General features: G+C 32.9%; 1 protein-coding gene across 1 annotated transcript; it reads right to left on the bottom strand.

Annotated features, from left to right (window-relative positions):
- On the bottom strand, nucleotides 1-25,484 carry LOC130447560 (acyl-CoA Delta-9 desaturase-like). The gene is made up of 5 exons (XM_056784433.1): nucleotides 25,311-25,484; nucleotides 7,975-8,255; nucleotides 5,577-5,913; nucleotides 4,076-4,258; nucleotides 1-2,831 (listed from the first exon to the last, which is right to left on the bottom strand). Exons 1-5 carry the CDS (start codon nucleotides 25,370-25,372, stop codon nucleotides 2,447-2,449), a joined length of 1,248 nt encoding a protein of 415 aa, XP_056640411.1. The 5' UTR covers nucleotides 25,373-25,484; the 3' UTR covers nucleotides 1-2,446.

Here is a 25,484-nt window from a genome sequence, read left to right as displayed (position 1 = left end):
TATATTTAAAGGCTTTATTATCGTAAAATATGAACATTGTGAAAGCTAACAAATAACAGTCCTGCATATAATTAACTTCACTTTGAATTACTACTCCTAAATAAATTTTAATTGCAATTTATATCACACGTTTTAATCATAATTAAAAATGATAATAAACTCAATGCAACGCTCGTGAAAATACTTTTATAAACGAAATAATATTTTCACGAAATCACATTTTATAATTATGGCAAACTTCTCAAGATCTCCCCTGCCTAAACTATTTTTATTGGGTAATTACCACACCGCCAAAATCTCCTCCACCAAACAACGATGTTGTGCGTTTTCTGGGGCTTCCCTACAACCTGGTGCTTAATATATGTATCGATAAGACTTCGCCTTTGACAACTGCCGGGCACTTAGATGACAACTTGACAAGAAAAAAGAAGAAGATCATAATAACAAGATCGAAAATATTGAGAACCGGCTGCTGGAATGTGGCAGAGTAGCTTGTAAGAACAAGAAGCATCAATACTATTCCATAAATTTCTTTTTAAACATACTAGAGTTGTGTCAATTCTTAATACTACTCCCTTGAAACTTGTTTTGACAAATTGTCCGACGTATGGAATGGAGTTGAAGCGAACTGATTGAGTTTAATGCTGCAAATACCCAGGCTGCTGATGGACCTAGAAGTATTGGGGGTCGTGAGTTTAAAGGAAATAGCCGAAGAGTGAAGAAATGGCATACAAAGTAAACCACGCAACTATACAAAAGAAATAAGTGAAAAGAAAGATCAAAAAAACTCTCAACTTATTTTAAGGAGTTGTGTAAATTAGAGCAACTAAATTTACATATGTCAAGTGCCTTGTACTAATTTTAACGCTGTCTACATAGGACAGACATCTCAGTATTTAGAAAATAGAATAAAAGATCATCAATACTATAAACAGAATAAAATTGCATTAACGAACCAGGAAATATTAAATCTCAACTTATTTTAAGGAATTGTATAAATTAGAGCTAAAACTAAATTTACATATACGATACTTTACATACAACATTTTATACGCAAAATTGTATCCAAATACCAAATTAAAAATAAAATAATCGGATGTTTAAATTGTTTACGAAATTATATTGGACTGACTAAGCATTATCTGGCAAATAGGATAAATGATCACAAATGTGATAAAAATGCATCAAACGCATTACGTAAACAAAATGAAAAGCAAAAATATTAATTTAATATGAAAATTATCAAAAATTAACTATCAAAGAAATGATCTTTATAAAACAAAATAAATTTTTTAATTAATTAGAGTTTCAAACATATATGTCGGTGAATATCAATTTTTTTTGACGTTTTTAAACAAATTTCAACGAAAATTTCATTACATATTCTATCGAATTTATTTTATTTATTTATTTTCAATTATTTTTAATTATTTTTAATCTTTTTATAATGCTTCTAGTCAAAAGTAAAATGTCAAGATAAAATAAAAATCAACTCGGAGCTTTTTTGATTTGAAATTAGTTCCTTTTATAATTTTTTAAAAACAGATAAAAATTTGACGTTTCGACTTATTTAAGCCTTTATCGAAATGTGATATCGACAAATTAACATCAAAAACACCAAAAAACAAAAGAAATAATGTCATATGTCAAGTGCCTTGTACTAATTGCGACGCTGTGTACATAGGACAGACATCTCAGTATTTAGAAAATAGAATAAAAGATCATCAATACGATAAACATAATAAAATTACATTAACGAACCAGGAAATATTAAAAGAAACATAAATTCAATTTTAAAGATACTCGGAACGGAATCTAATACACGAAAAAGAGAATTTTTAGAAATGGTTCCAATTCATATGAACGAGAAAGTTATAAATGTTAAAAAATAAATAATTTAACTGAAATTCAAATCTTTTTTTTGTAAATTCTAATCAAACTACAAATAATTTAACTGATAAATATGATGTTGATGTTCTGTTTGTGATTTTTCTTCTGGAAATACCTGGAATTTAAACTAATTAAAGAAAATAGTAGAAACTAATACGAAAAAGATCGAAACGAAGAATGAAATGCAGATGGGAAGATTAAATATACAATTGGGGATCTCGAGTTTAAAGGAAACAGTGAACAAGGAAAACCACGAAATTATATGGCAGAAATAAGGAAAAAAAAAAGGATAAAAAAAGCACTAAATTTAAAGATGCGACTGTCTAGTAACATCCAACTCTACTTTTTGATGTATTCAACCAATAACAACGAATAAAGCTTCAAAATTACACGTTGAGAGTTGTAATTATTTGTATCATTTATAATTAGATGAGCTGCTACAAAATTTGTATTTTGTAATTTGTATAAATACTTCAAATTAAACTACTTCTTAATTTTAAAGTCACGCCGTACAAAATTTAAATAAAATGATAACAACAATCACACTAAAACAAATTTAGTCCTCTTTTAAATTATTAAACTCAATAACGTCTCTAATCTCCTCTTCTTTCATATCTTTATCTCCCCAACCCCAGACGCAATCTTCATAAGAATGATGATGTTCATCTTCTGGTCGCGATTCTTCTTCTGCTTTTCCATTAGTCCAAGATCCGTCGCCAGTGCGGTCAACTCTCTTTTTGACCATTTCGGCTGACGCTGTTTTACGATCGTACACTAAACCAATGTAAGCCATGAAATCCAAAACCGCCGTCGTGTAATTCATTTTATAATCGCCAAGTTCTGCTGCCTTGTAATCCCACGGAAAAGTATGGTGGTAGTTATGCCAGCCTTCACCGAATCCCAATATTGCTACGTATTTGTTTTCAGTTGGATTTATAGATCTGAAAAAACTATTAGTTAATACGCACGAAGTAACGAAGTATTAAGAGAGTAGATCCCTTGGACCAATTCACAGAATGATGGACAAACCTCTACGGTCATTGTCCCACCAAATAATGGTACGACGACATGATTTAGACAAGATACAAGAAGGAGTTGTCTAGTGCTACGAATTGGTACACTCTATACCTAGTGGTTTTGGAAAAATTGAATCGTTTCCAACCAGAAATGAATGGAGAAGCCAATTTACAACAATCCAAACGGATCCTACAGGAAAGAAGTTAAAAAGAAAGAAATTTGATAGAAATATGAAGAAGTGTTAAGAGAGTAGATCCCTTGGACCAATTCACAGAATGATGGACAAACCTCTACGGTCATTGTCCCACCAAATAATGGTACGACGACATGATTTAGACAAGATACAAGATGGAGTTGTCTAGTGCTACGAATTGGTACACTTTGCATCCAGTGGTTTTGGAAAAATTGAATCGTTTCCAACCAGAAAACAATGGAGAAGCAAATTTACAACAATCCAAATGGAAAGAAGTTAAAAAGAAAGAAATTTGATAGAAATATGAAGAAGTATTAAGAGAGTTGATCCCTTGAACCAATTCACATATTGATGGAAAAACCTCTATGGTCATTGTCCCACCAAATAATGGTACGACGACATGATTTAGACAAGATACAAGAAGGAGTTGTCTAGTGCTACGAATTGGTACACTTTACACCCAGTGGATTTGGAAAAATTGAATCGTTCCCAACCAGAAATCAGTGGAGAAGCAAATTTACAACAATCCAAATGGATCCTACAGGAAAGAAGTTAAAAAGAAAGAAATTTGATAGAAATATGAAGAAGTGTTAAGAGAGTTGATCCCTTGAACCAATTCACATATTGATGGAAAAACCTCTATGGTCATTGTCCCACCAAATAATGGTACGACGACATGATTTAGACAAGATACAAGAAGGAGTTGTCTAGTGCTACGAATTGGTACACTCTATACCTAGTGGTTTTGGAAAAATTGAATCGTTCCCAACCAGAAATCAGTGGAGAAGCAAATTTACAACAATCCAAATGGATCCTACAGGAAAGAAGTTAAAAAGAAAGAAATTTGATAGAAATATGAAGAAGTCTTAAGAGAGTTGATCCCTTGGACCAATTCACAGGATGATTTGATCAATTCTCAACATTAAACTTTCCTAAAAATAATGAATTAGTGTCACTTATTTATATTTAACTTACTTGTCATAAGGCTTAGTTCCCCAAATATGAGCAGCACTGTTTACCAACCAAGTAAAGTTGAGGGACAAAGTGTATCTAAATATACACGTGTACCAAGCCAAGAAGTAATTTTCTCCCCAGAAGTACCATGGGATGTGAGCTGGTAATAAGAAAGTTAATAGAGTAACCAGCAGAACGTAGTACCTGAAAGAAACAATTACACAATTACCAATCAATTTTCTCCAATATGAAAAAAATTCAGAACGATAAAACTAAATTTTTCTCAACTTAAAATCAATGGTAACTGGTATCGACAGGTTATATTTGACCCTACGCCTTCAATAGTCCAGACACCAGATGACTGATGATGATTATCTTACAAACACCAAAATCCACAAGAGTTAGAGGCATGGAGCCTGAAAACCCTTACAGGGAAAGACACGTCAGGAGAAAAAGAAAGAAAACTTCATGAGGGTGTCTTGTGACAATGTAAGAATACAAACTTTATTCGAAACCATGGAGGTAACTGTCAAAACTTATGGACAAGCTGGAAGTTAACGAAAACAAAACATAGAAGGCGAAAGAATGAAGAATAGAAGCCAGAGGTTCCGAAGAAATGAGGCAAATGGTTGACTACCCGATGGTACGTAACCAACAAATACATAAAGTACTAAAAAAAAAAAATAAGAAGACAGGAGAGTAGGAGAAAAAGGCAAAACCGGAGAGAAAACCACCTCAAATTGTATTAGAATCTCTACCAATGTGGACAGCGATTGGAAAACAATTAGTCTGCTTAGATTTCCTTGGAAGGTTACAAAAGGTCTGCTTTGAAAGAGACTCAATTTGAATCGATGGAAGCGATAAAGCAAAAAACGGCTCCTGAAGGTCCTAACCAAAGAAGACTTCCAGCACTGCTTCGATTAATGGAAAAAACTTATGGAAAGATGTGTGGCGAGAGGAGTTAAAGACTGAATGGTATTCCAAATATCCAAAACTGCAATCTGCAAGATTTGTTCCTCAAAATGCAGACTCACTAGCACCGATAGCGTCCTTGGATATTGTCTAAGAAATAATGGTGATAGTGGAAGATGTGTCTTCTTTAAATGGAGGTGAACTAATGGAAACTTTTCGAATACTATGAAGAAAGAAAGTGAAAGATTTAAACACTTAAGACAAATAAGTATAAACAACTTAAAGGAGGGTATTTATTTGAACCAAAAATTCGAAAGTTGTCGGGAGATATTTCTAGAAAAGCTTACCATGCATAAATTGGAGCTCGGAATTAACTCATGAAGGGTTTTTTGGACAATAATGTGGATGCAAACTATATACAGCAAGTTAATGAAGTTTTCATGTCGTTAAAAACTCTTTTTTCTGATAATTCCTGATGATTCGGGAGTTGTCAGTGACGAGCAGGATTCCAACAAGATATGAGAACAAAGGAATTCAGTATCGAGGGCAAAAACTGATGGTTTTTGAAGAGGGTAGTTATAATCCCCATTAAAAGTATTTTGAATCTTACTTTCTCTGAAATCTAATCACCGGATCCGCTTCGACATCGCTCATATATACAGTTTTCCCTTTTTCTATAACATCTTTATGTTTTCTAACCATCAACCATCCTATATGCGAGAAGAAGAAACCTCGACTCGCGTTATGCGGGTCGGCGTCGGTGTCCGTAAATTTGTGATGGACCCGATGGTCCCTCACCCATTCGTAGATGTCGTTCTGTAAAGCTATTGTTTGGAAAAATACGAGTAGCACTCTGAATGGTAATTTTGCTTTATAAGTTCTGTGCGCCCAAAGTCTATGGGCACCAGCTGTAACTCCTAAACCGGCGAAGACAGCCAACAGAGTATCTGAAAATGGAAAAAAAGTATTTTTCATTATAATTAAATAAACAACTTCTTCTTCAAAATGTACATCAGTTACTTAAATAGATATTATTGCTTAATATACGTGGATTGTGCCAGAAGTACCCGGCTAGACCTAGAGATGGCGGTGGTTTATATACAGTACTAGTTTGAAGACGCCACGTTGTTTAGTATTCATTTGGCAGCCATTTAGAGTGAACGTTTTCAATGAATTTGTAAACTACTCCAGAAATGTTGAAGAAAATCCTCGAAGCTAGCAGACAAATTTGGACATGAGGAAGCTGTGCGCTGGATGGAACTAAAACAGCGTCGTGAAGATGGTACCATCGAGTGTTTGACCACAGAAATGAAGGTAATGTCCTAATGGAACTTTTTGGTCACTAACAGCGCCCAAATTTGCTCGAATGAAGATAAGAATGAATGAAGATGAATCGGTTGCCTTTGCTCTTTTTGAATCAAACACACGCTCTGGTTATGTTCCCGATCTGCTGCAAATACTTCTGGTCGACTAAAGTTCCATCATCTATTGTCGATAAATTCAGGAAACGTGTATCTTAATGATTTTTTGAATTGGATTCCTTCAGTTCCATATTCTACATTTTTGCGATGTGGCAACGTTGTAATACAAGAAAATCGAAAACTTTTTTACATTTTTCCATTCAAATTTACAAAATTGGGAAAAAATTTTGTTCGGATTCTTGTAAATTTTTGTGGAAAGGGGATTTTTGATACGAGGAGCTCAAAAAAGATATCGGTAGATCAGGAAAAAATTATTATGGGCAATAATTGGGAGAAAATTCATGGAAATTGTACTTTTCCGGGAAGCTATACATTTAATTCGAAAACTAATACAATTTTTGAATATTTTCGATACTTTAGATTCCATAGTTTTTTGTATACGGGTTTATTTTTTGTTATTAAATAAAAAATTCAGAAATAAAAAAAAATTGACATGCTTGTATAAAAAATTCTAAATTTCCGAAGCCATTCGAGGTATCGATTTATTTTTGACATAAATCAATTGAGAAAACTTGTATCTTAGTGACTTTCTGCATTGGATTCCTTCAGTTCCATATTCGTAAAAAATATACAGGGTTAAAATTGGAGTAAATTCATTTTTGAAAAACAACACTATATAAATTTATGGTAATTACAGTTGTGATGTGGCAACGTTGTAAAACAAGAAAACTTTTTCGCATTTTTCCATTCAAATCTACAAAATTGGGAAAAAATTTTGATCGGATTCTTGTACATTTCTGTGGAAAGGGGTTTTTGATACGAAAAGTTCAAAAATATATCAGTGGATTGGGAAAAAAATTATTGTAGGCGAAAAATTGAAGAGAAAATTTATGAAAATTGGATTTTCCAGAAAACTACACATGTGTTCCAAAAACTAACAATAATTTTTGAATATTTCCAAAAGAAAAACAACTAGATTTCTTTGTTTTTTGCATACTTTCGTTACAAGGGTAAAAAAAACCAGAACCAGACATGCTTGTATAAAAACTTGTATATTTCCGAAGCCATTCGGGGTATCGATTCATTTTTGACATAAATCAATTGAAAAAACTTGTATCTTAGTGACTTTCTGCATTGGATTCCTTCAGTTCCATCTTGGTGAGAAATATACAGGGTTAAAATTGGAGTAAATTCATTTTTGAAAAACAACACTGTATAAATTTATGGTAACTACAGTTGTGATGTGGCAACGTTGTAATACATGAAAATCGTGATCATACAAAGCAAGTTACGGAACAAACTATTTTCTTCTTCGATTTGTCGATGCTTGATGTTGTCGGTCTCACTGATAGATGGGGAAATCGAAGAGATCAAAATGATTGATTTTAAAGAATTCAAAGAAATTGGAATTTACCAACGTCTAACGCGGTAAACATCTCAACAATTTTCTTCGTTTTAACTGTTACGTTACTAAAAAAAACCCTATACCTCTGACCAATCTATTCAAAATTGCAAAAACATCTAATATTTCATAATTTTAGAGTCAAAACGACAAACATTACTTCCCCCAATTAAAAAAAATCTTACTGAACATTATCGTTTTCCACATAACTCTTCCAAGAAGTAAACAGTAAAATCCGTACACTCCCACAGCATGTAAAAGTAAGAAAGCCATAACATTTCTCCATACAATATCCCATTTGTATTTAGGTTGTTTCCTTTTTGTCGACTGTCTAGTAGGTTGTTGGTGCGCCTGATGATTCTGTTGGATGTTATCTTTGGTGCTTATTATCTGAACTGGTTCAGCACACGTCGGTTCCGCCATCATGAACGAAGAAGTACTTCCTAACAAATTAGGAGCCATATCACTAAAAAAAAAACAAATAAATAAGTTTATTGATAGCGTATATAAAAACACACTGTAATTAATAATCAATGTTCTTCATTTTAGGTCTGTTTTCTTTTAAAATCAGTTTTTTTGATGAATTTTTGAATCTTCATAATTGAATTTATGTTTTTTTAACGCAGTTTTATTTTGTTTATCTTATTGATGATCTTTTAGTCTATTTTCTAAATACTGAGATGTCTGTCCTATGTAGACAACGCTACAATTAGTACAAGGCACACTAATATTACAGTCCACTGTGGCCAGGATCAAAAATTTTTGAAACTGCAAGCAATGCGAAGAAAACATACAACAAGAAGTAGCTGGAACTCGAAATGCAAAAGCAACTCCACCATCAGCTGACTTTGATCTTCAACTGATCAGGGTACATCGTTCAGCTGGGTTGAAATTTACGAAATGGAATGTTCCTGATCGGAGTAATGTACTATTCCAGTTTTTGTTTAGCTGAGGTACTTCTCTTGCCACATAAGACCTTCGATACATTTTGGAGAAGGGTCTGGGGTGTTGTTGTGGGGAACGCCTTCAAAGACTCATCGTTTCGCGCGAATTTAATACAGATCTAATTGATTTTAAATTCTGGAAGGTTTCTATTCTAGTCATAATTTTTGCTACTTGATTTTTGATATTTGCTTCTTGTCAATATTACGAAATAAACCAACGAATTTCTATATCCTTCAAAACTGTGTGTTTTTGAAAATTCCGTGAAAAGACAATTCGTTTGTTTTTCAATAGAAAACTACGACGTCATCAAATATTTTTTATATACATATTTTATAGTTTATTTACATAAAAAATTCTGTTGGTTACTTCGAAAATAGTTTTCGCAGTAAAACAAACAAAATATGTAAATTCCATTGAATTCGTATTATTCCAAGTATAGACTTAGTTTTATGGAGTTACCTTGAGAGTGAAGTCTATGGAACAACGTCATTGTCAATTGTAAACACACTGTTTACACTATAACTACACCAATTACACTGCCTGACGTGCGTTTCGATGAAATTGTGACAAGTTATATGTTGGGCAGACTGAGAGATCCTTAAATGTCAGGTTTAAAGAGCACATAATTCATTTAAAATATGGACGGACCAAAAATAAATAAAATAATGTAAAATTATTCGAGTCCACCAATAAATTGCTCGATTCATTTAAAAATATCGATATTATATAAAGAAACTGGTAAAATAAAATTTTTTTTTGCTCCTTGCGAATCTTCCTTTGTTCCAAATAGTGCAGGAAATTTTTTGCTATCAGTTCCGCTCCGCTTTTTCTTCCACAGCTTCAACAGACACAAATCTTGTTCCTTTTGATTCGTCACACGTTATTACCTTTTCTTATAAGATCTAATTGTCACCATTCTCAAGTTATACTCAAATGCCATTTCCCCTTATGGGAGTTTTTCACATACACACGTTCTATCCTCAATATCTCAGGTTCTATTCAAGATAGATACTTCGTTTCGATTTAATAACACTCGCTGAAACACCTTCTTTCTTTTGAGTTTTTGAACACTCAAATCGGTTGAGTTGGAGAGGAGCTAGGCGCGGACATTCAATGTGGAGTTATGGGTTTTTGTAGGTTTTTGGCAATTTTTCTTCATTCAAAGATCTATATCTCAGGTTCTAATATAGCTACAGAGTTCGTTTTAGTTTAAAAACACTCGCTGAAATATCCTCTTTCTTTTGAGTTTTTGAACACTCAAATCGGTTGAGTTGGAGAGGAGCTAGGCGCGGATTTTCAATGTGGAGTTATGGATTTTTGTAGGTTTTTGGCAATTTTTCTACATTCAAAGATCTATATCTCAGGTTCTAATATAGCTACAGAATTCGTTTTGATTTAAAAACACTCGCTGAAACATCCTCTTTCTTTTGAGTTTTTGAACACTCAAATCGGTTGAGTTGGAGAGGAGCTAGGCGCGGATTTCAATGTGGAGTTATGGATTTTTGTAGGTTTTTGGCAATTTTTCTACATTCAAAGATCTATATCTCAGGTTCTAATATAGCTACAGAATTCGTTTTGGTTTAAGAACACTCGCTGAAACACCTTCTTTCGTTTGAGTTTTGAACACTTAAATCGGTTGAGTTGGAGAGGAGCTAGGCGCGGATTTTCAATGTGGAGTTATGGATTTTTGTAGGTTTTTGGCAATTTTTCTACATTCAAAGATCTATATCTCAGGTTCTAATATAGCTACAGAATTCGTTTTGATTTAAAAACACTCGCTGAAATACCTTCTTTCTTTTGAGTTTTTGAACACTCAAATCGGTTGAGTTGGAGAGGAGCTAGGCGCGGATTTTCAATGTGGAGTTATGGAGTTCGTTCTTTTCTATTATAATGATTTCTAATACTTATTTAATGGATTCGATGCGAGTGAAGCCGCGGGTAAAAACTAATCAAACTATTACTTCAGTTCGTTTTCGTAATGAATATTTTAAAGAATGGAACATTTTAATAAAATCAATATCATTTTGATACAGAAACACCTTCGATTTCAACAGTTATTTATAAAGTTTCTCTTGAACATCTCATTTATTTTGAAATATCTATCCACTAAACTAAACGTTAAATGTTTAATAATCTGTTGTTGGAGAAAACGCCAAGAGAAAAGGCGCCATTGACCTTCGATACTATCATGTAGAGCAGGTCCCACTTGAGCAACGATAATCATTATTTAGTCCAGTGAACAACGGTAAAAATATGGTATAACCTCAAAACTGTATCGAGACTGATGGATTTGCGTGATATTTTGGAATTAAGTTCTTCAAAATCTTCTATAAAATGAAACTTAAAGCATGCAGAAACTCAAAAAAACATTTCTAGCATTAAAATAAAGATCTAATTATGTTTTAGGATATTATTCATGATTTTCAACCCTTAATCTATGTATTTAACCCCATATTATATTCATGTTTATGTAGAAAAAGTTTCCTCTAACCAAAGTAGATGTTGCCAATGCCATATCGGCTTTTTTTACACACACAAAAGTTGTTAGTTTGTTTTAGGTTTTACTCTCTTAATTTTCGAGCTAGGAGGTCGATTAAAGGCACAATTTTGTAGGAAAATTTATAATCTATTAGGCTAAAAAGGTTTGGAATCTATTGAACCCTAAATGTTTAGAAGGGAAACATTCAAAGGGCTCCAAAACGCGACTGTGAACATTAAAAAGTTAGGTTAGGATAACTCTGAAGTTAAGAAAAACAAAACAAACAAAATTCTTATTCAAAAATAACCTTTTTTTGTGTTCTGTGGCATTTTTAACGCACCCCTAATATTTTTTGAGTTATTTTTAATGTTTTTCAAAAATTTTAAAATTCTTTTTTCATTGTAACCATAATTTTTTTCATAATCAAGGCATTATCAAGGGTAGGAATGAATTTTTTCAATGAAATGAAGGGGTTCCATCTTATTTTCGTCATAACTCCCTTATTTTAAGTATTAGAAAGTCATATAAAGTCTCATTTGAATGTTTTTTTCAAGTTCTTCAAAAAAGATTCTATACATTTTTCTCGAAAAATTGCCCGTTTTCCAGTTATTGAATTTTCAAAATCTAAATAAGTTTCACCTTTAATAAATCATAAACGAAAGGTTAAACGGAAGTTTTTGAGTTATTTGTGACAAATAGATTAGAAATATGATTTTTTTGGATCAAGAAGTCAAAATTTCAATCACGAATAAGTCCCAAAGTATTGATTTTTCGAAAAAGCTCCATGCGGAAGTATTTGCTTAGAATGCTTTTCCTATCGATTCCTAGGGTTGGTTTGAAGGAAAAAAAACTACCACCCCATAGTAAAAGGCTGTAGGTTTTAAAGTATTTATCATCTAGTGTTAAAATTTCAAACAATTCGATGAATATCTAAGACAAAAACCGTTGTTGACTGGACTAATTGTATGTTATAGTTTAAATAAAGTTTACGACTTCGCAAAAACAAACGCACGTTTTTTTTCCAAATTTTTACGACTATTTTGTATGAACAGGGATGAACATGCGCGCTCTGCCATTTTGTACAAATGTACGTACCGGGTGGGCAACCGAAAACTATCGTCGACCGTATCTCAGAAATTATATTTCAGCCGAATATATAAAAAAATTACACCAAAAGTGGCTTCGAGAAACGCGTGTGAGTTATTTTCAGAATTTTACGTCCACCACTAGAGGGCGTATTTGAAAATATTTGAGTTTAAAAAAGAAGAATTGTTCCATATTTACCATATTAAGTGGTACTTTATTTTTTTTAACAAATTCCGCGCATTCTCTTCAAATAATAGGTGGGGAGAGTGGGAAACTCGTTTTGTACAAATTGCTGTGAGTCCGGTTCTGCTTAGCCGATGTTATTTAATAGAGTTTTTGTCCATCAATACAAAATATACAAATTGTTGAATACACTATGTAATAAATCTAACAATTTGCAACTTAGGTAACTAACTACGTAATTAATAGCTTTCTAGGTGTTTAAAATGCCGTCCGCCCTTTTCTATGTATAAAACCAGTCGTTGAGGGATTAATAAAACAGCAGTTTGCATATTTCCTCGTATTCTTTCAATTATAGCGTCGCTATTCGACTTTGTCTTCAGTTTGGGTTCCCAACCCGAGTAATAGTTTGTTAAACCACTCTGTTGAGACGTAATAACGTCGAAACTAGTCAGTAGTTACAAATCTCTAAAATTGCGAGATATTGGGGATGTTGACATCGACAAAAAGGTCGATTGACATAAGGTTATTCAGATGAGAAGTAATTCAATATTCGTCGAGGCATTATCCAGGAAAATCATGGATTTCTTCTTTTCGAACTATTAAAAATAGCGACACTATTTGAATACACTATGTAATAAATCTAACAATTAGCAACTTAGGTATCTAACTACGTAATTAATGGCTTTCTAGGTGTTTAAAATGTCGTCCACCCTTTTCTATGTATAAAACCAGTCGTTGAGGGTTTAATAAAACAGCAGTTTGCATATTTCCTCGTATTCTTTCAATTATAGCGTCGCTATTCGACTTTGTCTTCAGTTTGGGTTCCCAACCCGAGTAATAGTTTGTTAAACCACTCTGTTGAGACGTAATAACGTCGAAACTAGTCAGTAGTTACAAATCTCTAAAATTGCGAGATATTGGGGATGTTGACATCGACAAAAAGGTCGATTGACATAAGGTTATTCAGATGAGAAGTAATTCAATATTCGTCGAGGCATTATCCAGGAAAATCATGGATTTCTTCTTTTCGAACTATTAAAAATAGCGACACTATTTGAATACACTATGTAATAAATCTAACAATTAGCAACTTAGGTAACTAACTACGTAATTAATGGCTTTCTAGGTGTTTAAAATGTCGTCCACCCTTTTCTATGTATAAAACCAGTCGTTGAGGGTTTAATAAAACAGCAGTTTGCATATTTCCTCGTATTCTTTCAATTATAGCGTCGCTATTCGACTTTGTCTTCAGTTTGGGTTCCCAACCCGAGTAATAGTTTGTTAAACCACTCTGTTGAGACGTAATAACGTCGAAACTAGTCAATTATTACGAACCTCTCCTTGCAATTTCAAACCTTATATTATAAACAGTATTGAAATATGAAAATCTAGGCACTATCGTCGCATAAAACATATAATTTACGTTAAATTAACAAACAGAACGAATGAATCAACAAGTTAACTAAAATTTTGAGATAAACAAAAAGAGGCAGATATTTATAATAGGATATTGTTTTCCAAAAAACACTATTCAAAAACGCTTATTCGAACTGATGTGTGTTTATCTTCTGCGATTGATTTTTTCGAACACTTCTTGCAAACAAATGCTGGTGTATGTGATTTATTTCCACTTTTTTACCAAGATGAATGTTTGAAGTATCTGTAAACAACTCAAATGGCCCTCGTATCGCAATACCGCGTTCTGGGTACGTTAGAAACGTCAAACTTTATGACGGCGATGTCCGATTTGACATATTCAGATCTGTGTGTTGACATTTAAGTAGCAACCCTCGTAAACAGAGAATTTGTTGAATCAGAGAAAGCACGGAACTAAAATGATGGCGATTTAAATGAAAAACTTTCAGACAAACATCAATCAACAACAAATAGTTAACTTGGTATACAAAAATTAATGGAACACACCCAAGAGGGTGACGTTCCACGTAAAAATATTTCGACTTATCGACCTCAATGTATAAATTTCAAGGGGACGCCGTGTATACATATTATTGTTGCGAGTTGCGTTCGAGTGAATCTATTCGAAGAAAGTGAAATCTCAGACAATTCGAATGGAACTTGGCACGCAGCAAGTATTATTGAAGTCACTAACCCAATAACCTCAATAAATCACTTCGTTGACACTGAACTCTTGAAAAAAATTAATCTTCCTTCATTAAGAGATAATATACAGTTTATCTACGTATAAACAGATGTTTGTTGCTTACTCGTGATTCATTAGGTAATTATGGTTTTTTATTAAACCAAATTTACTTCAAGACCATCGAAAACATATACTAAAACAATAAAGTCCAGATTGATTGATTGGGAAACGTGGTGGGATTCAAACAGCACGTAAAGCTCTCCAGGAAGACCAAAATTTCAAATAGAAAATAATTTGAAAGACTTCGAAGGAAAGCTTTGATGGGTTACCCTGAACTGAAACGAAGCATTCTATGGAAACTTTCAAAAGAAATAGGTTTTAATTAGAAGACGCTTTCCAGAATGTCTATTTTACTAGGAGGAAACGATATTTCAGTATTACCTAAAAATTAGACACCAAAATATAGATCGATGAGGGACATACACCAAATAAGTTTTGGCAAGATGAAACATGCCTTGTACTAAATAACGATTTCCGTGGCGCCGCGATCTAGAGGATTTGTCTTAATTAGGCCAAAATAAATCGAAAATGAAGAATGAAATTTTTTGATATCTCGCTTCGTTTTCGAGATATCGATAATTATAGTTGAAATCAAACGTTAGTTCAAAATTCGGTTTATTGAACAACAGATGGCGCTCAATACTGAATGAATATTGTGAATGAGTGAATATTTTATCACTTCTATTTCAATGTGAATCTTTTAATTCAATAAAAAAAGATTTTTTATTTAATTTTTATATTATTTACCATGATACTCCAAAATTATATTGAAACAAACAGATTTTTATAACATACGATAAATACATGAATAATTTTATGTTTTTTATAAAGAATTGTCGGTTGTTTTTCATTATTTATAGAGCGAAGCCCCCCATAAGAAAAAAAAATAATGATAAAATAAAACTAAAATAATCCTCACGCGATAAAATTTCTTTCTAGACTATTTTGGCTGTAAAAAATTCACGATTTTTGAACTTTTTTCACACAAAGTGCACCAAGAGAAGGTTAGGTTAGATTAGGCTAGGTTAGGTTAGGTTAGATTGATGTATACAAATTTTAAATAAAAATAAATTTTTCCAGCCTTAAGTATCGATATCTCGAAATCGAAGCGAGATATCGAAAAATTTTATTCTTCATTTTCGACTTATTTTAGATCGATTTACAAAATGGCCTAGTCAAATCCAAGCGCCACGAAATCGTACTCGTGCCATAATATCGATAACTTTAAAGTTGTAGCTTTGATTGAAAAAGCAGCTTCTAATTCACGCAGCTTCATTTTTTCTTGTCTTCGTAGACTGATGAGTTATCAAAAAAAGTATTTCATTTTATTTGTTACGCTTTTCTTCAAATTGTTTGAATATTCTTTTGTTCACGTATTGTGGCTCAGTAGTCACTTCTATTTTAATTTTAACTTTCGTGTTATTTTGGAAAAAAAAACGTAACAAGACGAATAGCAGTTTAGATTAAATAACAAATATAATGAATTCAAAATTATAGCGTTTCGATTTTTTATATATTTTATCTAATTCAAGAAAATTAGGATTTTGGGTGATTTTCAATTTTTAAAAATTCATAACGATTAATAGGTTCGAGATACGATAGTGAGTGTAGGGACTTTTTTTGATCAAAATATTGTAAAGAAACTAAAAAAAAATTAATTTTTTGCAAAAAATGCGTTTTTCTGGTTTATTCAATTTTTTGTTGTTCAAACGTCAAAATATGTCAAGTGTCATTTTACACTCATAATCAAGAACACCTCCCGGGCGTTTTTTTTAAAAATTACGAATTAAAACAATTTTGTAAATGAATGCGCCACTATGTTCAAATTTATTTTTAATTTGGGGTTATTCCCATTAATATTGATTAAATATTAACCTAACCTAACAAAAAAAATTATCAGTACCAATACTTCAAAAAATAAATAGTTTGAACGGTGAATTCAATCAAAATATGAAATATTAAACACAAAATATACGGTATGTTGAGAAAAACAAAATGAAATGCTTAACATCTAAACAAGATTCACGCTACTAAAAATATTGCTTGCACGATACTACATAAAGGAAAATAAACAACGAAATTACTCAAAATAAATAAAAATATCTGTCTACGCCTATGGATTCCGAATGCTTCATCATTTTATTACTCTTTAATTAATAAAAATAGACTATAAATCTAAAATATCGTTTTCGTATAACAAATTTTGTTTGAAACAAAACTTACGTGACTCTTGGATGTAATAGGAAAATAGTTTGATGAAATTAACCTCTAACGATATGAATGTATCGACTTGTACTAGTTGAAATGCGTTGTGTGAGTTGGCATTTTCATTTTTATCATTTTTTGCGAATTTTATAATAACTAACTTTCCAAATTGCCACAATATTTATGATGTTGTCGAGTAAACTAACTATTGATAATGTCAATTAGTGGTAATTGATATATCCACATATAGAATGGAATTTTACCGAAAATAAGCAGCTAACCTTCCACCTGGTGAATATATTTTTCACTTTACATGGTGCCTTGAGTTCGATTTTCGTAAATTTCAATATCTCATTTAGTCCACTCATTTTAGGTTTTATCTGCGGAATAATTCCTAGTGCTGGCTTAAAAAGTTGTAATGATCAAAAGGTCATCAAGGATTCCAAGAAGATTTGTCCTCGATAGCCTCACGAATTCCATCTTTGAGGTCTTGAATCTTGAATGCTGGACTGTTGGCGTAGACCTTATCTTACTTTGTTGGCCCCAAAGGAAAAAGTCGCAAGGTGTTAAATCACAAGATCTCGGTGGCTAATTGTGATCACCTCTTCGAGAGATAACACGGTCCGGAAATTTTTCCCGTAAAAGATCGAGATGGTTTCGTTGCTTGTGTGGCACGTAGCGCCGTCTTGTTGAAAGTAAACGTTGTCCAAGTCAATACCATCCAATTTCGGCCATAAAAAATCATTAATCATCTCTCGTTAGCGCAATACATTCACCGTAACTATTGCTCCAGCCTCATTTTCGAAAAAGTAAGGTCCGATGACACCGCCAGACCATAAACAGCACCAAACAGTCACGCGTTGGGGATGGAGAGGATTTTCAACAATAACTCTCGGGTTTTCCGAGCCCCAGATTCGACAATTTTGTTTATTGACGTAACCACCAAGGTGGAAATGGGCCTCATCAGTTAAGATGATTTTTCGATGAAATTCCGAAACATTCTCATGCATTTCAAGCACCCAATGACCCAACTGAACTTTATAGGCCATAAGACCAAGTCTTTATGCAAAATACGGTGTAATGACGTTTGTGGAATGGCTAATTCCAAATAACGACGAGAAATAGACAAACCTGGGTTTTCTTCAACACTTTGGGCTACAGCAGCAATAATCTCAGTTGTTTTTGAGCGACGTGCACGGGTTTTATTCTTTACATCACTAACTTGTCTCAACAACTCAACTTTTTCCACCAATTTCTTTATTGCGGTCCGAGAAGGTACTTCACGTCGACCCAAAAATGTTTTAGTTTCACAAATCGTCTCTGCCAAACTTTCACCATTTTTATAATGAATTTTAATAATTTCAATGCGATGTTGAAGCGTGTATCGTTCCATTTTCATTAATGGCGTAGTTTCTACTTGTCAAATGTCAAAAAATGACAGCTTCAAAAGTGACATTTACCGAAATAGCGGGCTGTTCAAAATAACACCTCGTATTGGAAACCCGGTTAATTCACACTGTTCCATGGTTAGAAATTAATTGACACGGACGAAGGCGTTCAGACTATGTATACATAATACGATCCTGTTTGGTTCAGGTATATCAACCGATGATTAGTCACTTTCTTAGCTCCTGAAACAACCTATTCTACCGAATTTCGGGCTGGACTGTAGAATACTGTATATAAGCAAAAACTTCATGAAATACTCCTCAGTATACAAGTTGAAAAATGATTCTAATTATCACAAATAATAAACTAACATAAAATCCCGGAAAAAAATTAATTCAAGAAAAAAAGGGAAGGATATCTAATTAAAAATTATTACATAATCATAATTATTCTTATACAAAAAAGTTTTACTTTATAAAAAGTCACACCAAAGTACTTATTAACATAAAAATAAAATGTAGTAGGTAAACCATGAAGGATAGGTTGTATAAAAAACGGTAATAGTTGAAAAAATACGCTATTGTAGATAGTTAGACTAATATTTTAAATTTTTGAATCAAATAAAATCCTCTAACGAGGAAGATAAAAAAAAATAATTGAGGAACTTCGTTGAACTATAACTTTTACATACTTTTTTGTTATTTTCCAAAAACCCTTAGACAATAAATCATAAGGCACTTTCAAACTGAAGATCTTTTATAACTTTTCGGATCTGTGTGACTACAAATATTTGCAAATATTGTTTGCGAATACAAATTCTTGTTAAGTATAGTATTTTTACCTATCTAAGAAAGTGCCTTTTCCAAATCTATATAAAATTCCATAATACCCAAAAAATATAATTTATTCAACTTGAATCCAGAATATATTTGGTTTTCATTGTTTGTAACATCGTTGGGTTTGGAATTTTAATTTTAATTTAATACTGAATGATACACAATGTAAAGGATTTTCCAATAAGCGGTGTTATTTTGAACAGCCCGCTATTTCGGTAAATGTCACTTTTGAAGCTGTCATTTTTTGACATTTGACAAGTAGAAACTACGCCATTAATGAAAATGGAACGATACGCGCTTCAACATCGCAATGAAATTATTAAAATTCACTATAAAAATGGTGAAGAGACGGTTCGTAAAACTAAAACATTTTTCGGTCGACGTAAAGTACCTTCTCGGACCGCAATACAGAAATTGGTGGAAAAATTCGAACTGTTGGGACAAGTTAGTGATGTAAAGAATAAAACCCGTGCACGTCGCTCAAGAACAACTGAGAATATTGCTGCTGTAGCCCAAAGTGTTGAAGAAAACCCAGGTTTGTCCATTCCTCGTCGTTATTTGGAATTAGCCATTCCACAAACGTCATTACACCGTATTTTGCATAAAGACTTGGTCTTAAGGCCTATAAAGTTCAGTTGGGTCATTGGGTCCTTGAAATGCATGAAAATGATCCGGAATTTCATCGAAAAATCATCTTAACTGATGAGGCCCATTTCCACCTTGGTGGTTACGTCAATAAACAAAATTGTCGAATCTGGAGCACGGAAAATCCGAGAGTTATTGTTGAAAATCCTCTCCATCCCCAACGCGTGACTGTTTGGTGCTGTTTATGGTCTGGCGGTGTCATCGGACCTTACTTTTTCGAAAATGAGGCTGGAGCAATAGTTACGGTGAATGAATTGCGCTAACGAGAGATGATTAATGATTTTTTATGGCCGAAATTGGATGGTATTGACTTGGACAACGTTTACTTTCAACAAGACGGCGCTACGTGCCACACAAGCAACGAAACCATCTCGATCTTTTACGGGAAAAATTTCCGGACCGTGTTATCTCTCGAAGAGGTGATCACAATTAGCCACCGAGATCTTGTGATTTAACACCTTGCGACTTTTTCCTTTGGGGCCAACAAAGAAAGATAAGGTCTACGCCAACAGTCCAGCATCGATTCAAGACCTCAAAGATGGAATTCGTGAGGCTATCGAGGACATAGTGCAGCCGCTTTGCAATTTGGTTACGGAAAATTTCATGAAATATAATATGGTCCTGTAAGCGCAGTCGTGGCGGCCATTTGGCTGATGTTGTGCTCCATTATCAACGGTATACCTTCCTCTTTATAACCAAATAAAAATCCGATCATTTATCTTATTATTTTTCTTTAAATTTCTTTGCCGTTAAGGCAAAATGATAGTTGGAAGTGTTTTCTCAAAGTTGGTAGAGCGATACCAAGAAAACTATTTTTCCTTGAAGGAGAGCATCCCTGAAAGTGCGAGGATGACCCCAGAAGAACCTGGCCCAACGGAGAAAACCCAACTTAATCTCCTTTTAGCTCCATACCCTTTTCCTAGCGATGTCCAATAAGTTCAATACTCCTTTTATAATAGAATAAGAAGCTGCCAGGAAAATTATTTTTCCTTGGAAGAGATTTCAGTTTTAACCTTTCTACTTTCCTTTTTTTGAATTGAATTAAATCAACTTTTTTTGGGGATTCTTGTTATTTTATTTTTTGTAATAAATAGAATCATTTTTCAACTTGTATACTGAGGAGTATTTCATGAAGTTTTTGCTTATATAGAGTATTATTCTACAGGAAAGAGTCCAGCCAGAAATTCGATAGAATAAGTTGTTTCAGGAGCCAAAAAAGTGACTAATTTTCAGTTCATATACTTGACCCAAAATTGGGAACTTGATATTCCGTAATGAAAATTGATACGTGATAATAAACTCCATCTATACAAAGTAACGTGGGTTCAAGATCTGTCAGATGATGATTTCGATAGACGTGAAGAGTTTGCAGACCTAATAATGAAAAAATGTTACAATCAAAACGATGCAAATCATGTTTCGCGATATGTTTTGCGATAAGTCCACTTTTTGTATTATTGGAAACGTGAACGGCATATATGTTGATACTGGTCACGTAACAATCCTCGTTGGATGCGTGAATCCCACACCCATTTAAAAAAACTTCATTTTTAGACAATATAATATGCCAAACGGCAATATTTGGTTACAACAAGATAGTACCCCACCTCATTAAGCGTTTGTGCGTTCCTAGAAGCTTAATTGGAAGGCGTGGCTTTATCGAATGGCCCCCGCGATTACCCGACACGAATCCTTTAGACTATTTCCTGCGGGATCACTTGAAAAACATCTTTTATAAAACAAAACCTGCAAAATATTCAGGAATTGAAAGATAGGATTACTACAGAGATTAGACCAGTCAGGGATGTTACAAAATGTATTGTAAAATTTTAAAAATCGCATGGTTTTTTGGACACAAACATTTAAAAATTTGTCTTCAGTTGCTGTAGGTTTTTCAGCGTCATGATTTGGATAAATATTTTACTGCTTAAACTTTTTATTAATTTACCGACACTAGACTTTATTACGAGATTTGTATTAGCACAAAAATCATTAAAGAATAATTAAACACAAAATATATAGGGTGGTCCGTTTGGAATAACAAAGTTCAAGAACATTTTGTCATATTATTATTATTTTTGATATTAAAATAAATAAACAAACAACTACAAGGTAACAATGTGTTCAATATATAAATATTTTGACTTTAATAAATATTTTTCATTATACAGAGCTAATCAAAAGTATTAATATTCATTAAACTCAAATAAATGTTGTACCCAAGGCAATATTAACAAGTAAAAGTGAAGTAGAAAGCAAAATTAAAATTGTTTCTAGTTAATAGTGATGATTGAGAGTTATATAAGGAATTTGTAGCAGTTTTGAGGCGAAGAACACAATATAAACTGGTAATTGATGAAAGTAGGCGAAAGAAGGAAATAACGAAGTTCGAGAACAGGAATTCGCATGGAAAAATAACACAGGGATAAAAAAGAAGAAGAATACTTCCGATTTAAGACACGCGCGGAGTTTCATCGTCGAATCCATCCGACAATATATTATAGAGGCAAATATATGGGAGAATTGGTATCCTTCTATAAACGATTTTCGAAAAAATGAGACTGCCATCTTTAAAAAATCACTTGAGACATGTTTTATAACTACAGTTGAGCCGTACTTAACACTTTATTAAACATTAATAGGCGATATAAACATCAATGGATATTGGTATCTATTTAAATGCTTATTGATTGTTTTTGATCCACTGGTTTTATAGTTTAATTATTTAACGACTGATAAAGTAGGTCATTAATCACACATACTAAGTTTGCTGCACGATATGACTAAAACAATAAATGCATACCAACGTATAAGTACAAATAACCTAGACCAGTTCCGTGGATTAACAAAAAATATTGCGTCGTCATAGTAACGAACAATAAATTATTAGAAGTGTAAGTGTTTGACGCCAAAATAGTAAACTAGAGTTACGCAATGAATTAAGAGAAAAAAGATGTCCACCGAAATTGTTAAAATGGAAAAATTGGATTATCGAATCATCATCAAGTACTACCTGTATTTGAAAGGGTTAAGGGGTAAGCAGATTTACGAATATATGGTTAATACCCTTGGTGGTCAATGTCCTTCGTATGCGACCGGTGAAAAATTGGACTGCAAGGTTCAAAAGAGGTAAATTTTCCATTGAAGATGATGACCGATCGGGAAGGCCAGTTTCTGTGTCGGTCCCCGAAAATATCGATGCAGTTCATGACATGGTTTCATCAGAACGTCGAATTGGGCTAAAACATATATCTGAAGGACTTAATATTCCATACGAACGCGTTCATCATCAATTTGGACATGAGAATGAATGAATCCCACAAATTTTTGAATGCCAACCAAAAGCTTGCAAAGATAGAAACATCGCGTTCGATCTGTGCTCGATTTGACAACTATGTAGACTTCTTAAACCGAATTGTTACTATGGATGAGACTTGGGTACATTTCTACGATCCAGAAACAAAGCAACGATCGATGGAATGGCGACACTCCGGTTCTCCAAGACCTAAGAAGTTTCGTGTCCAAAAATCTGCTGGAAAAGTTCTGGCTTCAGTTTTTTGGGATTGCCATGGAGTAATCATGATTGATTTTTTGGATAAGGGTAGAATAATAACTGGAGATTACTATTGACGACTCTACGGGAAAAAATTAAAGAGAAAAAACGCGAAAAACTATCCAAAAGTGTTTAGGGTTTGAATTACTAGAACACACCCCTTATTTACCAGATTTGGCTCCGTCCGACTATCATTTCTTTCCTCAACTGGAATAAGTATAGAGCCAAAGTGATTAGAAATAATCATAGAACCCAACGACTATTAAAATATAAAAATAACAAAACGCATCTGCAAACAGAAAAAGAAGGCACAGTTCGAAAAACACATACAACAAATAAAGGATTTCTAAGATGATGAAGGAATTAAAAGTTTCTAAAGGGAAATGAAGAAGTTGAGACGAAATAATCCAAAGAAAAACTAAAGATAATGGAGATCAAAATGGCGGAGACGAAACTCTAACAGAAGAAGTATATACAATCTGAAAAACAATAAAAAAGAAATGAATAACCTTTTACAGAGGTTGTGGGAAATGGAGAAGATGCCAGAAACATCAAAAAGAAGGCACTAGTACGGCCAATTTATAAAAAAAGGCAAAGGATAAATCGATTAATAAAGTATAAAGACAACATAGTTTTGGGAATTATCTAGATTAGGTTACACCACTCAGATTTCTTTAAAATTTTAGTATGTTATAAAGAAAATTACGCTGAACAAGAATATGTTTATATATAGTGCGCGGAAATCATCCCATCACATAGTTTTCCAACTTTGAAGTTCCAGAAAAAGAAAAATAATTCATACATCATAATTTAGCTTCGCATGTCTTCATTACCTAATGGTGACATCATGTATCATAAAATTTGTAGAGAATTTAGTCTATTTTGTTTAAATACGACTATCGTTAGTAAATATATCAATATTTGTTTCTTTTATTCGTGTTTCACCATGAAAAAGATAAAATTTCATGAATTTTTGTTTATTGATTTATATTCTATCGATATTCTTAGTTAAAAATAGTAGTTAGGTTAAGTTAGGTTATGTTAGGTTAGGTTAGGTTAGGTTAGGTTAGACATGCGAAGCTAAACAATGATGTATGAATTATTTTTCTTTTTCTGGAACTTCGAAGTTAAAAAACTATGTTAAGGGATGATTTACGCGCCCTATATCAAATTTTTTCTATAACATACTAAAATTTTAACGAAATCGGAGGGGTTTAACCTAATCTAGATAATTACCGAGGTTTTAGAACCAGGCGATCCAAGTTGAAAAAAAATTTTCAACGTTTAAACTTTTACAAAACAAAAGCTGCGATAAAAAAGAGGGACTACATCTTCATTTCATTGATTTTAAAAAGGTTTATGACTCAATACGCGAAAAAAAACAATATAAAGTTTTTGGAATATGAAAAAAAAAAAAAAAATTAGGAAATGTTACAATTTTAGTGGGACACTATTTTTCCGATGAAATTTTCCTGTTTCTAAATACTTATTTTATATCATATAAAAATAATGAATAGATGAAGAACAAACAAAATAAATGGGGATACATTCTACTAACCAAGAAAATAAGTTAGAAAATGGGAAAGAAAAACCTTTTTAAAAGCATCAGTCAAAAGCAAAGCGGATGAAACAATTCAACATGCATCAAAAATATGGAAACTGGCAATACGATAAAGAAGAATTCCCAGGAAAATATATGGTGTCCAAATAACTGAAGGTATCGTTGGTGATATAATAAAACTGAAGAAAAACGGCGGGTGGAAGTCCAACACGGTTGCGGAGGGTTTCGTAGACGATTCAATAACAAACAAAATGGATTCCGATTCACGAACCTACCGACAATCCATCCAGTCTATTTTGTGAGTGAATTAAATCGTCCTACTCGTGAATAAAAGTATTACTTTACTCACTTGTTGCATTAAAAACTATTTCACGATGTAGTTGATAAATACAATTACGAAAATTGTCAGTGCCAAGTCATATTTTCGTAGTAGATAGAAAAAAAAATTAAGAATGGTCAAAAAAATAATAATAATTACCCATTATTCGGTACGAATTTGAAGTAAACTAACAATTTCGTTTTAAGTGAATATAACATCATCACTAGATTTCTAATCCCGATGTAAATATGACAAAATTCGCACGAAGACTAACTCCAAAATATATCGAAAGAACAAATATATATATATATATGTATAGCAAAAAGGAAACTC

This window comes from Diorhabda sublineata, chromosome 8 (genome assembly GCF_026230105.1).
Source record: "Diorhabda sublineata isolate icDioSubl1.1 chromosome 8, icDioSubl1.1, whole genome shotgun sequence".
Lineage (NCBI taxonomy): Eukaryota > Metazoa > Arthropoda > Insecta > Coleoptera > Chrysomelidae > Diorhabda > Diorhabda sublineata.
Note: the sequence above shows the minus strand (reverse complement) of the source record. Positions and strands in the feature narration are given on the sequence as shown.